This window comes from Myxocyprinus asiaticus, chromosome 8 (assembly GCF_019703515.2).
Source record: "Myxocyprinus asiaticus isolate MX2 ecotype Aquarium Trade chromosome 8, UBuf_Myxa_2, whole genome shotgun sequence".
NCBI classification, from domain to species: Eukaryota; Metazoa; Chordata; class Actinopteri; order Cypriniformes; family Catostomidae; genus Myxocyprinus; species Myxocyprinus asiaticus.
Window position 1 is genome coordinate 858095 of NC_059351.1, and position 16839 is coordinate 874933.

Here is a 16839-nt window from a genome sequence, read left to right on the forward strand (position 1 = left end):
TGAAAAATACACAAAAATAGAAGAAATCAGGATGGGGCAAATACTTTTTTTTACAGCACTGTAATATGTGAATATGCTAATAATTCAGCTACCAAAATATTTATCAAAGTACCATGACATTACCATCCAGTCTACACAATGTAGCCTACTACTCTGAGATTTGTTTTTTAGTTGGTACCTTGGGTACATTTCAGAGGAGCTTTCAGGCCCCATTTTCTTTGATTTGCAAAATGTAAAACATGTCTGGTTGGTGTACACTGAAATGATGGGCTAAGACAGCCAGTAATAAAATAAGTAAATTTGACAGGACAGTTTTAATTTGCATTCAAATTGTCATTATTCTATGTGGTTTAATATTGAAACTTTTAAAAAGTTGTGTAGTCACTGCGCCCTATTCTTAACAGTCTAGAGCCAGAGCTGATGAGAAATAAATGAGATCATGCTAGCATACATTGTAAATATTATTGGTCTATATTTGTATTGTTTAAGTTTTCATTGTATATTTTGTACTGTGTAAAATGTAAAGGTAATTTATGCAGGTGCACAGCTACAAATTAATGTTCATAGAAATTTTTTAACTTTGTATTAGTATTTTTATTCAGGAATGTTCATAAAAATGTTGTAGAATGCTTATTGATTGAAATATTTATACATTTGTTTTTCCTTTTTAAATGCATTTTCACATCCGGTGATGGTATACCCCACCCACTTGTAGTCCTCCTTAAGATTATGTATTTTAGGAGGGAAAGGATGATTGTTTTGCTTGTTTGACCTGACGAAGACCCATTCAGTGTCCAAACACTGTCAATAAATTGGAAGTTTTAGCAGTGTGCTGGCGCTTTTCTCATTTTTCGATAATTTATGTATCGTGCCCATTTATGAGTGTTAGTGATAATCCTGATGAATCTCTAATTAAACTTTAAACGGGTGTAATAATGAATTAAACCCAAACGAGACAATAAATTAAAAGCTTGTAGCTAATATTAAACCGTAAAAAACAATACAAACACGATGCTAACACAAATCTCTGTACACATGGTGTAATATACTGGCAAACAGACTTTGTGCAGCAGTGGTTTTTAAGTGTGTTATGTGTATTGGCACTAGGGTTGCGCGGTGTACTGGTACTAACGAAATATCACGATACCAAAAAATTTAAAAGGTACAATATAATCTTGTTAATTTCAAAAGTATGCTACCATTAACCTAATGTAATGTGAGAGATGAAATCAAAGACCATTTGAAAATAATAATAAAAAAGCCTCTATCTGGCCGAGTGTGATCATTAAACAGCAGAAGGATGTCATTTAATGAAATATACAGTCACATGCACGCCACAGTATGAATAAGAGGCGCCTCTATGCCCTGTCATCTCCTCCACACACACACACACACACACACAGCCACCAAAGCTTTCAGTTCATTCACACTAGAACATTAAAGATCTGACATTTTCTTCATAGGTGCTCTCGCCAGATCAGCAAAATATAATACAACACTGTAGAGCCCCAACCCATTTTCTAGTCCTGTATTTTTATTATGGCCCATCGGCTATGGTGTGTTTTCAGATTTACAATAGGGTGCGGGTATGCCTGCTTTTCTACACTCTACATGTAGGACACTTTTGTGCAGGAGCAGAAAAAGAGACGGGTCTCGACACGAGGCGAACGTTCGGCATTTAACAGCAGCGTTTCTCTCTCATGCCCACTTCACTCAGCAGCCTGATGCAAGAGGAGGCATTCGCTCCGAGACACATGCCACTTTCGTGTTTCATATTATGTGTACTTTTTTCGTAATTTCTGCTGCAATATCGCTCCATTAATTGATATAAGTATTAGCATCCATACTAAATTGACTGAGGAGGAGTTATTCTTAAACATGCAATCAACATGGCAGCCAGTTTATTTCTGTCCCATGATTCAGTATTGTCTTTGCATAAGTTCAAATCTTCCTAACACGTGTTCTTACCTTATTTTGCAGAAAGTGAGTGAAAAGGTTGGAGGAGCAGAGGGAACTAAATTAGATGAAGACTTTATGGAAATGGAAAAGGTGAGTATTCTAGAGAGAGTCATAATTCTCAAGAGAAGCAAGGAAGCACAGCAGCTGCAAAGCACGCAAAGCATTTGACTGTTAATAATAAGCGTTAGATAGTGTGCACCAACAGAGCACTGCATAAGAACTACAGTGTAAGTATTAGTTTAAAGTGATTGCTGTTATGTGTTTTCCTTGCTGGAGCATTTAAGCTCAAAGTATACTACGGTCAGATGTACAGGAAGTGTGACACAAATTTCGTCAACAGGGTGCGAGCACTGAACACGTGCAGCCTGATTTTTCTAACCACTCATCTCTAAACATGCAGAATGCGCACACACATGAAGTTATTTGCACTAATTAGTGTGTCCACAAGGTGGCAACACTCACAATTAAGCCGTTGTTGTTGTCACAAAGAAGTGCTAGAAGATGTAATAGCCAGTAAATGACAGGAGACAAAACTGGAAATAATAACAGTGGATGTGCACGTTAAGAACACGTGTGTGTGTGTGAGAGAGAGAGAGAGAGAGAGAGAGAGAGGGAGGCATTTGTATACAGTTGTGCTCAAAAGTTTGCATACCCTTGGAGAATTGGTAATATATGTACCATTTTTAAAGAAAACAGGCAAAACACATTTCTTTTATTTCTTCTGGGATTCATATTCAACTGTAGGTTATAACAGAATGGCACAATCATAAAACAAAACAAACATGGCAACAAAGAAAAAAATGAAATGACCCCTGTTCAAAAGTCTGCATACCCTTAGTTCTTAATATTGTGTATTGCCCCCTTTAGCATCAATGACAGCGTGCAGTCTTTTGTAATAGTTGTCTATGAGGCCCCAAATTCTTGCAGGTGGTATAGCTGCCCATTTGTCTTGGCAAAATGCCTCCAGGTCATGCAAAGTCTTTGGTCGTCTTGCATGAACCGCACGTTTGAGATCTCCCCAGAGTGGCTCGATGATATTAAGGTCAGGAGACTGTGATGGCCACTCCAGAACCTTCACCTTTTTCTGCTGTAACCACTGGAGGGTCAACTTGGCCTTGTGTTTAGGGTCATTGTCGTGCTGGAAAGTCCAAGAGCGTCCCATGCGCAGCTTTCGTGCAGAAGAATGCAAATTGTCTGCCAGTATTTTCTGATAACATGCTGCATTCATCTTGCCATCAATTTTCACAAGATTCCCCGTGCCTTTAGAGCTCACACCCCTCCAAAACATCAGTGAGCCACCACCATGCTTCACAGTGGGGATGGTATTCTTTTCACTATAGGCCTTGTTGACCCCTCTCCAAACATAGCGCTTATGGTTGTGACCATAAAGCTTTATTTTGGTCTAGTCACTCAAAATTACAGTGTGCCAGAAGCTGTGAGGCGTGTCAAGGTGTTGTCGGGCATGTTGTAACTGTGCTTTTTTGTGGCATTGCCGCAGTAAAGGCTTCTTTCTGGCAACTCGACCATGCAGCTCATTTTTGTTCAAGTATCGTCGTATTGTGCTCCTTGAAACATCCACACCGTCTTTTTCCAGAGCAGCCTGTATTTCTCCTGAGGTTACCTGTGGGTTTTTCTTTGTATCCTGAACAATTCTTCTGGCAGTTGTGGCTGAAATCTTTCTTGGTCTATCTGACCTTGGCTTGGTATCAAGAGATCCCCTAATTTTCCACTTCTTAATAAGTGAATGAACAGTACTGACTGGCATTTTCATGGCTTTGGATATCTTTTTATATCCTTTTCCATCTTTATAAAGTTCCATTACCTTGTTACGCAGGTCTTTTGACAGTTCTTTTCTGCTCCCCATGGCTCAGTATCTAGCCTGCTCAGTGCATCCACGTGAGAGCTAACAAACTCATTGACTATTTATACACAGACACTAATTGCAATTTAAAAAGACACAGGTGTGGGAAATTAACCTTTAATTGCCATTTAAACGTGTGTGTGTGTGTGTGTGTGTGTCACCTTTTGTGTCTGTAACAAGGCCAAATATTCAAGGGTATGTAAACTTTTGATCAGGGTGATTTGGGTGATTTCTGTTTTCATTATGATTTCAAAAGGAGCCAAACAACTATGTGATAATAAATGGCTTCATATGATCACTATCCTTATTGCATGATCAGTCATATTTTCAAAATCAATGCCAAAATGTCACAATTTCTGTCAGGGTATGCAAACTTTTGAGCACAACTGTAACTCAAGTCTGAAGGACTATAAAGACATCTTTGTGGGTCTAAACTCCTCATAGCAGTTGTAGCGTGCATGCACCAACTGTCTGTGTATTCGCGCACAGTCAATTGAAGTATTATTTGAAAGGGAATGTATTTGACTGTACGCAGACGCTAAGTGTTCGCGTTAAAACCGATGTATACTTTGGGCTTTGAAGGTGCACTCGGTATGTTTTGGTTCATGTTTTCATGGACTTACAGTGACACCTAGTGGTGTGGATGCAGCATGATTCAATCAATAGTTTTCAGTTACAGATGCCATTGTAGAAATTCACCATTCACAATCAGCCATGATTAATCCAAGAGTGAAAGTGTCCAATAACAAGCCGGTTACTGAGATTAAGCGAGTAGTATTCAGCTGGTCATGTGATTCTAACATGGCTGCCCCCATTAGGGGACCCTCTCCATGTAGAATAAAACAGCTTTTATAAGGTTACTGATATGACTAGAGTCCTCATCTCATGTGAGTGCTCATGATTAAATACACGTTTCAAAATTACAATTCATTTCTTTAGGAGTAAAACTTTTTTTAATGAGAACGTAGAAACGTACGTAAGCAGAGTGGTGGCAAGAATAACTTGACAAAGGGTTTTGTGCCCGTAGTCTAGCTGATGTGTAATGTCAAACACTGCTACTGCTTCTGTCCTCACTTTCCTGTTCTTGTACCTTTTCATTCTTTGTACTGTAGAAAGTCGACACCACCACAAGGGCAGTGTTGGACATTATGACCAAGACAACAGAGTACCTGCAGCCCAATCCAGGTAAATGTGGATATATATATATATATATATATATATATATATATATATATATATATATATATATATATATATATATATAAGAATAGCTTTTTCTCAGGGCCTGGGTAGCTCAGTGAGTAAACACGCTGACTATCACACCTGGAGTCGCGAGTTTGAATCCAGGGTGTGCTGAGTGACTCCAGTCAGGTCTCCTAAGCAACCAAATTGGCCCGGCTGCTAGGGAGAGTAGAGTCACATGGGGTAACCTCCTCGTGGTCGCTATAATGTGGTTCTCGCTCTCGATGGGGCGTGTGGTGAGTTGTGCGTGGATGCCGTGGAGAATAGCGTGAAGCCTCCACATGCGCTATGTCTCCGTGGTAACGCGCTCAACAAGCTGCGTGATAAGATGCGCGGATTGACGGTCTCAGACGTGGAGGAAACTGAGACTCGTCCTCCGCCACCCGGATTGAGGTGAGTCACTACGCCACCACGAGGACTTAGAGTGCATTGGGAATTGGGCATTCCAAATTGGGGGGAAAAGGGGAGGGGGAAAAAAGAATAGCTTTTTCTATTACAGTTTTGAAAATTAATGTACCTCTATTTTGTGTTTGTGTGTTTATATAGCAACTCGTGCTAAGATGAGTATGATGAGCTCCATGTCTAAAATCCGTGGAGGGGATAAAGGTCCTGGCTACACACAGACTGAAGCTATCCTGGGAGAGTCAATGCAAAAGTTTGGCAGGGAGCTTGGCGAGGAATCCAACTTTGGTAATGAGTCACAACATTATCAAATGTAATCTGCCTTCTAAAATCATGAGATTTATCTGCAATATACTGTGTGAACAAGCTCTTTTGAATGCATATAGAAACCTACATGTACAGAGTGTATTGATCCTGTAAGAGGAGTTGGGGTGCATTTGCAGCCAGACAATCAGCGCTGTGCAGTATGCAGATACAACCACATATTTTACCATAAAAACAGGACATTTGAAAGATATAAATATTTAATAAGGTGCTATTGCACACCAGAACTGGGTCATTTGTGAAAGCCAGATGCAGATATAATGAACAGCCAACAACAGCAGAGTCATCCGAAAACTTCTACAAGTGGCAAGACTTTAAGTTGTGTTTGAAGTTGGATGAATGGAGAGTGAAATGAAATGGAAATTAAACTGTCTTTCAGTATCTGTGTTGCTCACCACCTGCTCAGATGTACAGTTCTTCAGTCTAACAAACTGTGGTCTGCCTGAAGTAATCGGTGGCCCAGTAGTTGCTTTCGCAGTAATGCTGGCTGGATGGAATTGAAGGCAATGGTTAAGTCAAAGAACATTGCTGCCAGCCCTGTCCAGGTGAATAGGCCCTTTGCAGCATGTACTGTAGATGATCACCTGCCAGGGATCTCGATGTACAGAAGTCCTGGAACTGGATCCTGGACTTCCTGTCAAGCAGATGCCAGGTGGTTAGAATAGGCAGCAACATCTCATCACTGACCCTCATCACTGGAGCCCCGCAGGGCTGTGTTCTCAGCCCACTACTGTATTCCCTGTACACACATGACTGTGTGGCAACACATAGCTCCAGTGCCATCATTAAGTTTGCTGATGACACGACGGTGGTAGGTCTGATCACTGACAATGATGAAACAGCCTACATAGAGGAGGTACACACTCTGACACACTGGTGTCGGGAGCACAACCTCTCCCTCAACGTCAGTAAGACAAAGGAGCTTGTGGTGGACTTCAGAAGAAAAGACAGAGAACACAGTCCCATCACCATCAATGGAGCACCAGTGGAGAGAGTCAGCAGCTTCAAGTTCCTGGGTGTCCACATCACTGAGGAACTCACATGGTCCGTCATTGTGAAGAAGGCTCATCAGCGCCTCTTCTTCCTGAGACGGCTGAGGAAGTTTGGAATGAACCGCCACATCCTCACACGGTTCTACACCTGCACTGTAGAGAGCATCCTGACTGGCTGCATCTCCGCCTGGTACGGCAATAGCACCGCCCACAACCGCAAAGCACTGCAAAGGGTGGTGCGAACTGCCAGACACATCATCGGAGGTGAGCTTCCCTCCCTCCAGGAAATATATACAAGGCGGTGTGTGAAAAAAGCTCGGAGGATCATCAGAGACTCCAGCCACCCGAGCCATGGGCTGTTCTCACCGCTACCATCAGGCAGGCGGTATCGCAGCATCAGGACCCGCACCAGCCGACTCCATGACAGCTTCTTCCCCCAAGCAATCAGACTTCTGAACTCTTGATCTCCCACGATCAAAATACATCAGCACTGCACTTTATTACCCTTACTCTTATATCTCACACCGGACTGTCATAAATTATATTCTCTCTTAACAACGCATTGGCAACTTACTATCAACCGACAGCCTGAATGTCAATACAGTTCAATACAACATACTCTATATTTTATATATATATATATATATATACTATTTTTATTGTATAATGTGTATTCTATATTGTGTGTATTGTATACTGTACAGTGTATGTTATTATGTGTATATTAGATTTTAAATTGTGTTGTAAATCTGATGTTATTGTAAATTGGTATATGTCTCATCACTGTCACGACTGCTATGTTGATCGGAACTGCACCCAAGAATTACACACACCATTGCACTTGTGTATATGGCCGTGTGACAATAAAAGTGATTTGATTTGATTTGTCCTGTGTTTAGTGCTTGGACCAGACATGATGTTTTTCAGAGAACTGAGACCCTGTTAACAGCTGGTATTAAGATTAATTTTAGGTGATCCAATCACTATTGGACCACACTAGATACAGGTGTAAATGGGGTCTAAAACATTTTGTGATCTGATCACAAAAATCACATACGGATGTAGTCAAAAGCACATGTGAACACGTTGCATTTGAGGTATAAAGCTAATCCATCCTGATGTGTGCCGGACAGCAGCAAATCACCACCCACTCAGGGCCGGATTAAAGGAATATTCCGGGTTCAATACAAGTTAAGCTCAATCGACAGCATTTGTTGCATAATGTTGATTACCACAAAGTTAATTTTGACTCGTTCCTCCTTTAAAAAAAAAAGCAAAAGTTGAGTTCACAGTGAGACACTTACAATGGAAGTGAATATGGTCCATTTTTGGAGGATTTAAAAGCCGAAATGTGAAGCTTTTTGTGAAGAAAAATGCAAATGATATTTTATAGAAGCACTTACAATAATTCTGTGAAAACTTGTGCATTATTTGAGCTGTAAAGTTGTTTAAATCCTTGTTTTTATGGTTGATTTAGGGTTTACACCATTACGTCGTCATGGCAACGAATTTGTAAAATTGGCTATAACTTTTCACAGAAAAGGTTAAGTGATTTTATCACACTAAAATCATGTTTACACACATATAGTTTACGTCTTGTGTCTATACTTTTGAAACGGTGAGTATTTTAACATTGATTGACCCCATTGATTTCCATTGTAAGTGTCTCACTGGAACACAGATTTGTGCTTTTATTTTATTTTTTAAAGAAAATGGTTTGAATTAAATTTTTGTGGTAATCAAATCTATGCTACAAATATTGTTGGTTGATCTTAACTTGTGTTGAACCCGGAATAGACTCCGTAGTGTCCCTGGGCATGAACACACATAGTGCCTACCCCATCACCATACACATTCAGCCAAAAATGTCATTTTTGTTCTTTGTTTAAATGTCGGGTGTGTTTGAAATGGTGTTAGTGAGTTATGTATGCAGCCATAAAAATCAGACCACGCGAGACGTAACGGCATTGTAGTACTCAAGTCCAACTCCGGCTCGGCTCGTGGAAGTTACAAAACAGCTCAAATTAATAATAGCACCTTTAAAGCTCATTCAGCCTATACAGTGAGGTTTGCTAGGTAGCTAGACACCTTTTACGGTACATCAGCATGCCATGTAACAGACTCAGCTCTTAGGCTTGTACGTAGTTAATGGGGACTCGACTCGGACACAGTATTGGACTTGAGATCTAGTGATCTGACAACAACACTGCATCATAATACAGGGCCTGGGATTCTCTCCAGGCCGAGATCTAACCTTATTCCTCAGTAACAGTCAGTAAATCGGTCCACTACATTATCATGTTCTCTACTGTATGCCAGTGCTGTTCTGTTCTCTTTTTGATGAGATGTGTTCAGTCAGTGCCATCTGAAGGATAGAGTGATTGTTGAAATGACTTATGGTGTGGCAAGTTTAAAGTGGCTACCTCAGGTTTGCCCAAAATAGATCTAGAATGCATTGTACTATTTTGTTTTTCAGGTCTGGCTTTGATTGAAGTTGGAGAAGCCATGCGAGAACTAGGTGAAGTTAAAGACGCTCTAGACATGGAGGTCAAGCAGAACTTTATTGATCCCTTGCAGAATATGCATGAAAAAGACTTAAAGGAGGTCCAGGTGAGACCCGAGAAATTAATACATTTTATTACGATTCATAATATTTAGCCAGATGCTAACTGCACCCCTGTGTAAATAGTGGCACATACGATGTGCCCCCTAACCCAAATAAAGAGCCTTTGAGATTAAGCTCCCAGCCATCTAGTTATCCTGTATGGCACACGGTTCACCTCTGCCACTTGGTAAAGTGTTTGCTATGCTTTGTCTTGTTATATGCAATCCTGTTGTTCTCTAACTCTGATTTAATGACTTGTTTGAAGACTTTACAAATAGTTTTCTAGGAATAATCTAAGGTAAAGCACAATGGTGATGTCTGTATCGCCCCTTGAGGGGTTTGAATTTAAACCACTAAGACACACCACTCATTTTCTTATTTATTTATTTATTTTTGTTATCCCTGTAAGTGTATTTATTGTAGTAACAAAGGCCTTATTTTATATTGACTCCTTTTGATGCACCTGTATTTATTGCCAAAGGAAGGAGGAAATAACAGCAAAAGCTCTCTGCCAAAGCATGTTAAATGCCTGTTTACAAAACATGTAGGAAATATTGCAGTGCAAAAAAAGTGATATAAATCAGGTCTTAGTATCTGAGAGTGGATCATTAATCTGATGTACAGGATATGAATTTTAAACCAACGATTCTCTTATGTAAGCCATGTTTTCTTGCTGACTACAGACACTGCTTGGAAATATATTGTAACGGAGCAATATTTTGTTACAAGCCCAATTCCAAAATAAAGTTGGGACAGTATGGAAAATGCTAAAAAAAAAAAAAAAGTGTGATTTGTAAATACTATTCAACCTGTGCTATGTTGAAAGCACTGCAACAACATATTATTTGATTTACATTTTTAATATATAATTTTTTTAATTTACACTCAGATTATTGCGACACGCTCAAGATTTGGGACAGGTGAGAGTTCACATCTGTGTAACATCACCATTGGTCAGGACTGCAGGCAGCACCAGCCCTCTCTGCTTACTCAGTCATGTTCTTGTAATCTGGGCAGTATGAGGTTTGGCGTTGTCCTGCTGGAAAACCACTTCTGTATGCACGTGATCTCTGATCTTTCAGACGTCACGGTCTTAAAAACTCTTCTCATTCTTTGTCATTCTTTAGTGGATGTCATCACATGGGATCTGGAATACTTCGGTAAACCTTTGTTAGTCAACAGCATTCGCCACTGCATCCACAGATGCAAGTTAAGACTTTACTATGTAAAGGAGAAGCCATACATCATCACTGTCCAGAAGCTCAGCCGACTTCTTCTCTGGGCTCGGTCTCATCTGAGATGGAAAGTAGAACAGTGGAACTATGTTTTTTGGTCTGATGAGTCCACATTTCAAATAAAAAAAATAATTAAAAAAACAGCCATTGAGTTCTCTGGGCAGAAGAGGAAAAGGACAGTCTGTTATCAGCGTCAGGTCCAAAAGCAAGTGTCTGTCATGGTATGGGGATGTGTAACTCGCACATCTGTGAGGGCACCATTAATGCAGGAAGATATGTAACATTTTTAGAGCAACATATACTGCCATACAGATGCCATCTTTTCCAGGGACGTCTTTTCAGCAGGACAACTTCAAACCACATACTGTCTGAATAAGCAGAGAGTTCAGATGCTAGACTGGCCTGCCTGCAGTCCTGAACATCTCCAATTGAGAATGTGTGGCGCATTATGAAGAGCACAATACGGCAATGAAGACCCCGTACACCTGTGCAGCTGAAGACCTGCATAATGGATGAATGGGGGAAAATTCCACTTTCTAAACTTAACAAACGTGTGTCTTCAGTGCCCAACTGCTTAAGTGTTATTAGAAGAAATGGTGATGTTTCACAGCGGTAAACACTCGACTGTCCCAACTTTTTTGGAGCGTGTTGCAATCATCTGATTTGAAATGTGTGTATTTAAAAAAAAAAAAAAACTACTAAATTCACTAGGTAAAACATCATATAAGATGTTATTGGCATGCTTTCGATATAGCAAAGGGTGAACATAATTTACAAATCATCCCTTTTTGTTTTTATTCACATTTTCCATACTTTTTCAGAATTGGGGTTGCAATAGCTTTCAAGAGAGTAATACTAAATGTAATTATGATTGACTACATTGTCACAGCCAGTGAAAGAGGAAATGCTTTGGAATCCACCAATATGATTGAATATCTGTCGTTACTGAACAACTGTTCTTAACTTGATTCCTCTCTTTCTCAGCACCATCTGAAGAAGCTGGAGGGGCGACGGTTGGACTTTGACTATAAGAAGAAAAGGCAAGGCAAAGTGACAGATGATGAGATCAAACAGGCACTGGAGAAGTTTGATGACACAAAGGAGATTGCCGAACAAAGCATGTTTAACATTCTGGAGAGTGATGTAAGAACTTTCTTCAGTCTGTGATCTGTCTTGTGATTCTTTACCATCCATTGCATGCCTCTTTTAGTCCCTATTGTGCCTTATGCTGTGTGTAATAATTATGTCTGTCTTTCCCACTATGGTTTTCCTTTATCTCAGGCAATAATCCATAGAAAATCACTGGGAAACTATTTTCCCCCATTCACTTGTTTTCCTTGAGCAGTTCATCTGATTCATAGTTTGCTGGTCTTTTATCCACATAAGGTATTTTGTACTTCCGTGTGTAATTGTTATTCATGCTCTGCGTTTCAGCAGATCGAACAGGTCAGTCAGCTTTCTGCCCTGGTCCAGGCACAGGTGAACTATCATAGACAGGCTGCAGAGATCCTTCAGCAGCTGTCCAGCAAGATGGAGGACAGGTTTGTTCTGGAACTAAAACACAAAGTGGGTTTAAGACATAATAATCAGCAACCTTTTGAACCAGAATGCAAGGATGTCAGGTTTTACTCTAAATTAATAGTATTTTTAAATGTATTATTAAAGGAATAGTCCAGCCAAAAAGGAATTTATGGTGAATCTGACATTGTTAATGTAATATCGCCCAATCCATAGCTTTTTTCTTCCATGAATGAGAGGATGGAAAAAAGAAAGAAATAGAAAGGAGGAAAAGAAAGAATGAATGAAATGGTAAGAATGGTGAAAAATAAAGATAATGAAAGAAAAAGACAGACAAAGGAAAAAGGAATGAAAGGAAAGAGAAAGGGAAAGAATGAATGGGTGAATGGATGGATGGATTAATTAATGAATGGATGAATGAAGAATGGATGGATGAATGAATGAAGAATGGATGGATGAATGAATGAAGAATGAGTGAATGGGTGAACGAATGAACGTGTGGATGGGTGGCTGAATTAATGAATGTGTGAGTGATTGAATGAATGAATAATGAATGAATGGATGGATGAAGAATGGATGGATGAATGAAGAATGAATGAATGGGTGAATGAATGAATGGGTGGATGGGTGGCTGAATTAATGAATATGTGAGTGATTGAATGAATAATGAATGAATGATGGATGAAGAATGGATGAATGAAGAATGGGTGAATGGATGGATGAATGAATGAATGAATGAATGGGCAAATTAATGGGTGAATGAATGGATGAATGAAGAATGGATGGATGGATGAATGAAGAATGAGTGAATGGATGAATGAACGAATGGGCAAATGAATGGGTGAGTGAATGAATGAATGAATGAATGAATGGGTTTGGGTTGACATTGAGTTCATAATTGTGAATTGTGAGTTTCATTTTTGGGTGAATTATTCCTCTCAGGTAATCTGGGTCTGCCGATGTTTGTTGATGTCATGTTAAATTGTATTTTCTATCCAATATACAATTTTGGATAGATTAAATTGGATTGATTAAAACAAACAAACAAATGATGCTGGATGCTTTTCTCAGAAATGACTTTTTGGAGCCATTTTTTTGCAATGACTTTTAACCAACAGCTGATTTTAGTGGATGTATGAAATCATTTCCAAGTTCACACAGGTGCTCTAGCAGAGAAATCACAGGTGTCATTCATCACATTAACTATGGACTTCAAAGTTTAACAATCAGAAAGTGTACAAAAATACAAATAAACCTAACAAACTTTTTTTTTTGTGAAATGTTCTACTATAGTATATTTCCTTAAAATAAATGTTACTTGGTTTGATATTCTCTTATATAAAGCAAAGATATGCACACATTTTTAGATGTGATTTTGTTCTCAAACTGCAGAATAAGGGAAGCTTCCTGTAAGCCGAGAAGAGAGTATGTTCCCAAACCTCGAACCTCCATGGATTTGAGTGAGAACCATAATGGGAATAGTGGTCTCTGTGGACGCTCCAGGTCACCAGGTGAGGCAATAATATAAATAAATCTATGAAACAGGATTACCTCTTCTTCACTCTAAAACAAATCATCTTTTCTTTAGCTCCAATGGACCAGCCTTGCTGTCGGGCACTATATGATTTTGACCCTGAAAATGAAGGTGAGCTAGGCTTCAAGGAAGGTGATATCATCACCTTAACCAGCAAGATTGACGACAATTGGTATGAAGGAATGGTCAATGGGCAATCTGGTTTCTTCCCTGTTAACTATGTAGATATCCTGGTAGCTTTGCCGCACTAAGTCCTATGCATGTACCCTATTTATGACCTGACCAATCAAACCACTTCTTCGACAAGAGAACACAAACAGCACAAAAAGCTATATTGGGGCATTTGTGCATATAAAATAAACCATGAAGATTTGGGGTGCCCTTATATTATAAAAATATTATTCCTGAGTTGGAATGCTGCCACTTTTGTTGTAGATTTGTATTTATTTTTTTTGAGGTTGATCAGACCTCTGCATTGTCTGCTGCTATACCTCCTGTATGTTCTGACATTTTCTAATCTTATTTTTGCCTGTTTCCATTGGCAACAACAAACCATGGGTTACTCACCCATTTATAAAAAATGTCAGCAATAAAATAAAATCACTCTTTCAGTATTAAGCTGCATAACGTTTATTAAAGGGATAGTTCACCCAAAAATGAAAATTCTGTCATTTTCGCACCCTCATTCGTGAGTTTCAAATTTCAAACCTGTGGCTTGCTTTCTTCTGCAGAACACAAATGAAGATTTTTAGAAGAATATTTCAGCTCTGTAGCTCCATACAATGCAAGTGAATGGTGACCAGAAATTTGAAGCTCAAAAAAGCACATAAATGCAGCATAAAAGTAATCAATAAGACTCCAGTGGTTTAATCCATGTCTTCAGAAGTGATATGATAGGTGTGGGTGAGAAACAGATCAATATTTAAGTCATTTTTTTACTGTAAATCTCCACTTTCACTTTCACATTCTACTTTACGTTCTTCGTGCATATTGCTATCTACTGGGTAGGGAGGAGAATTTATAGTAATTCACTTGCATTGTATGGACCTACAGAGCTGAAATATTCGTCTAAAAATCTTCATTTGTGTTCTGCAGAAGAAAGAAAGTCATACACATCTGGGATGGCATGAGGGTGAGTAAATGATGAGAGAATTGTCATTTTTGGGTGCACTGTCCCTTTAAGGACACTGCACTTGAAGAATACTAGTGTCGTAGCGAAAAAGGGACATCAGTATTAAACAGAAGCAAAAATTCAATATTTTTGTTAATTGCAATAATTGCATGGACTCCAATAATCAAACGCTTTCACCTCTTTCCTGTTCCAAAATGCAGGCCGAAGTTGGAAAAAAATATTTAAAAAAATTAACAAATACAATTTAGCCATTAAGTGGTGTTAGATCTGACTAGATGAGTAACATTTAGCAACCCAAAGAAAAAAAAAAGTTGTGTGCATAATTTGTGTGTTGTCGCAGTGAATCTCATTCATCTGTTATGTAACATTCTGTATGGTCCATGAAACCGGTAGAACTTTTCAAACGTTCCATAGAATGACTGACCACTGAAAGTCAATCCTAAAAATTAGTTTCACAAAGAAAAGTGTGTGTGCGTGAACATATATATGATTGTAAATATGTAGCAAATAGGTTGCTACAGTCTAAACCCATAAAACTGTAAATCAACTTCTGTTTCATATATCTTTACCTTTGTGAAAAGAAGTGAAGTGTGTTATTTCTGGTACCAAGTGGAACTGCATAATTACTGTTTCAAACAAGTTTCCCAAACACTCCTACATACCCTTCTGTCCTGCCCCGTCTTCTGTCGTTCATTAAACTCATGCCATTGATTGAGCCAGTGTTGCTATGTTCACTCAAACAGTCCAACATGCCACAGAGCAGCAGAAAATATACACTAATGGCTCGCTTCTAGTTGTATCTGCACATTAAACCGTGCCAGAAGAGAGTATTTTACACATCCCCTTTAATGATGTTTGATTCAAGAATAAGACAAATTTTGTGATTGTAAATGATGTGTAGTTTGACCTCAAATGGACACCAACAACAGGTTAAAAGAGGTTTAGTTAATGCATTATTTATTATTATTACATTTAAGATCCCTTTTTTTATTTAAACCCAGAATAATAACTTTTATTGACAGAACATTTCATTATAAAAAATAAAAGTCACTTGTTTTGTTACCCTCAGTGAGGTCTGTACAGCCTTTGTGTTTTATTTCCACCTTGTGTAAAATCATGTAACTTGTAGTACCATGTGTTACATTTGCATCATTGTTAAAGCATATAAAAAAAATAGATTTAAAATAGACGTGTGATATTTATTATTGACTACTGGATATTAAGTGCTGTGGGAGCTTTTAGGCGTGAAGGCCGACATATCAACTCCCTAGCGTGAATTTTGAATGACTCAATGCATCTGAATAATAGGCTTGTACTGAGGAAGGAAACAATGAACTACAGTAAATAAAAGAGATTAATGGTGTGTGTGGTGTATGTGTATTTTGTTTGAGAACCAGCAGGTGATGCTGCCACAACACAGACTGAAAACTACTGAATGTCTTCCTCAAACTATTTGTGTGAAAATGTTCCTAAATCCATTAGAACGAGTTTTGCTTGCTAATACTTCGGGAGCATGAAACTTTCTTTAATATTTTATTAAGATTGAGATTATTTACAATAAGTGTTTTCTGTGCATGACAACTAGAGGTCAGAAATGGTAGGGCTTTTGGTAGAACAAATTAAGATTACATTTGTTAACATGAGTAAATGCATTGGGTATCATTGACTTGCAATGAACAATATATTTGTTACAGTATTTATTAATTTTACTAAATGTGAATTTTTTTTAAATATAATTATTCATTGTTAGTTCATGATGCATTAACAGATGTTAGCACATAACTTAAAATTTAAAAAAATGTATTGGTATACGTATGTTGAATTTAACATTAAGATGAATAAATCCTTTCAAAGTATGATTAATTTATGGTAACTAATGCCATTAACTAATGGTAACAAATTAAACCTTATTTTAAAGTGTTGCCAGGCTTTTTGCTTGCTTAATAACTTATGTTTTTATTTGTTGAGAATTAATTTTATTTTAGGCGGTGATTTTTCATTCGTTCATTCATTTTTTATTTTTATTTTTATTTTT

General features: G+C 38.4%; 1 protein-coding gene across 2 annotated transcripts in view; it reads left to right on the plus strand.

The window, feature by feature from the left end:
• Positions 1 to 16167, plus strand: part of sh3gl2a (SH3 domain containing GRB2 like 2a, endophilin A1) — a 30368-nt gene extending 14201 nt beyond the window's left edge. The window contains exons 2-9 of one of the 2 annotated variants that reach the window (XM_051705066.1): positions 1981 to 2049; positions 4933 to 5005; positions 5609 to 5752; positions 9257 to 9390; positions 11605 to 11763; positions 12055 to 12161; positions 13531 to 13649; positions 13727 to 16167. In XM_051705066.1, the coding sequence (XP_051561026.1) occupies positions 1981 to 2049; positions 4933 to 5005; positions 5609 to 5752; positions 9257 to 9390; positions 11605 to 11763; positions 12055 to 12161; positions 13531 to 13649; positions 13727 to 13923 (1002 nt within the window). In that variant the 3' untranslated portion in view covers positions 13924 to 16167. The remainder of the gene's footprint in view (positions 1 to 1980; positions 2050 to 4932; positions 5006 to 5608; positions 5753 to 9256; positions 9391 to 11604; positions 11764 to 12054; positions 12162 to 13530; positions 13650 to 13726) is intronic. The other variant, XM_051705067.1, reaches the window with a different exon arrangement.
• Positions 16168 to 16839: the final 672 nt, after the last annotated feature.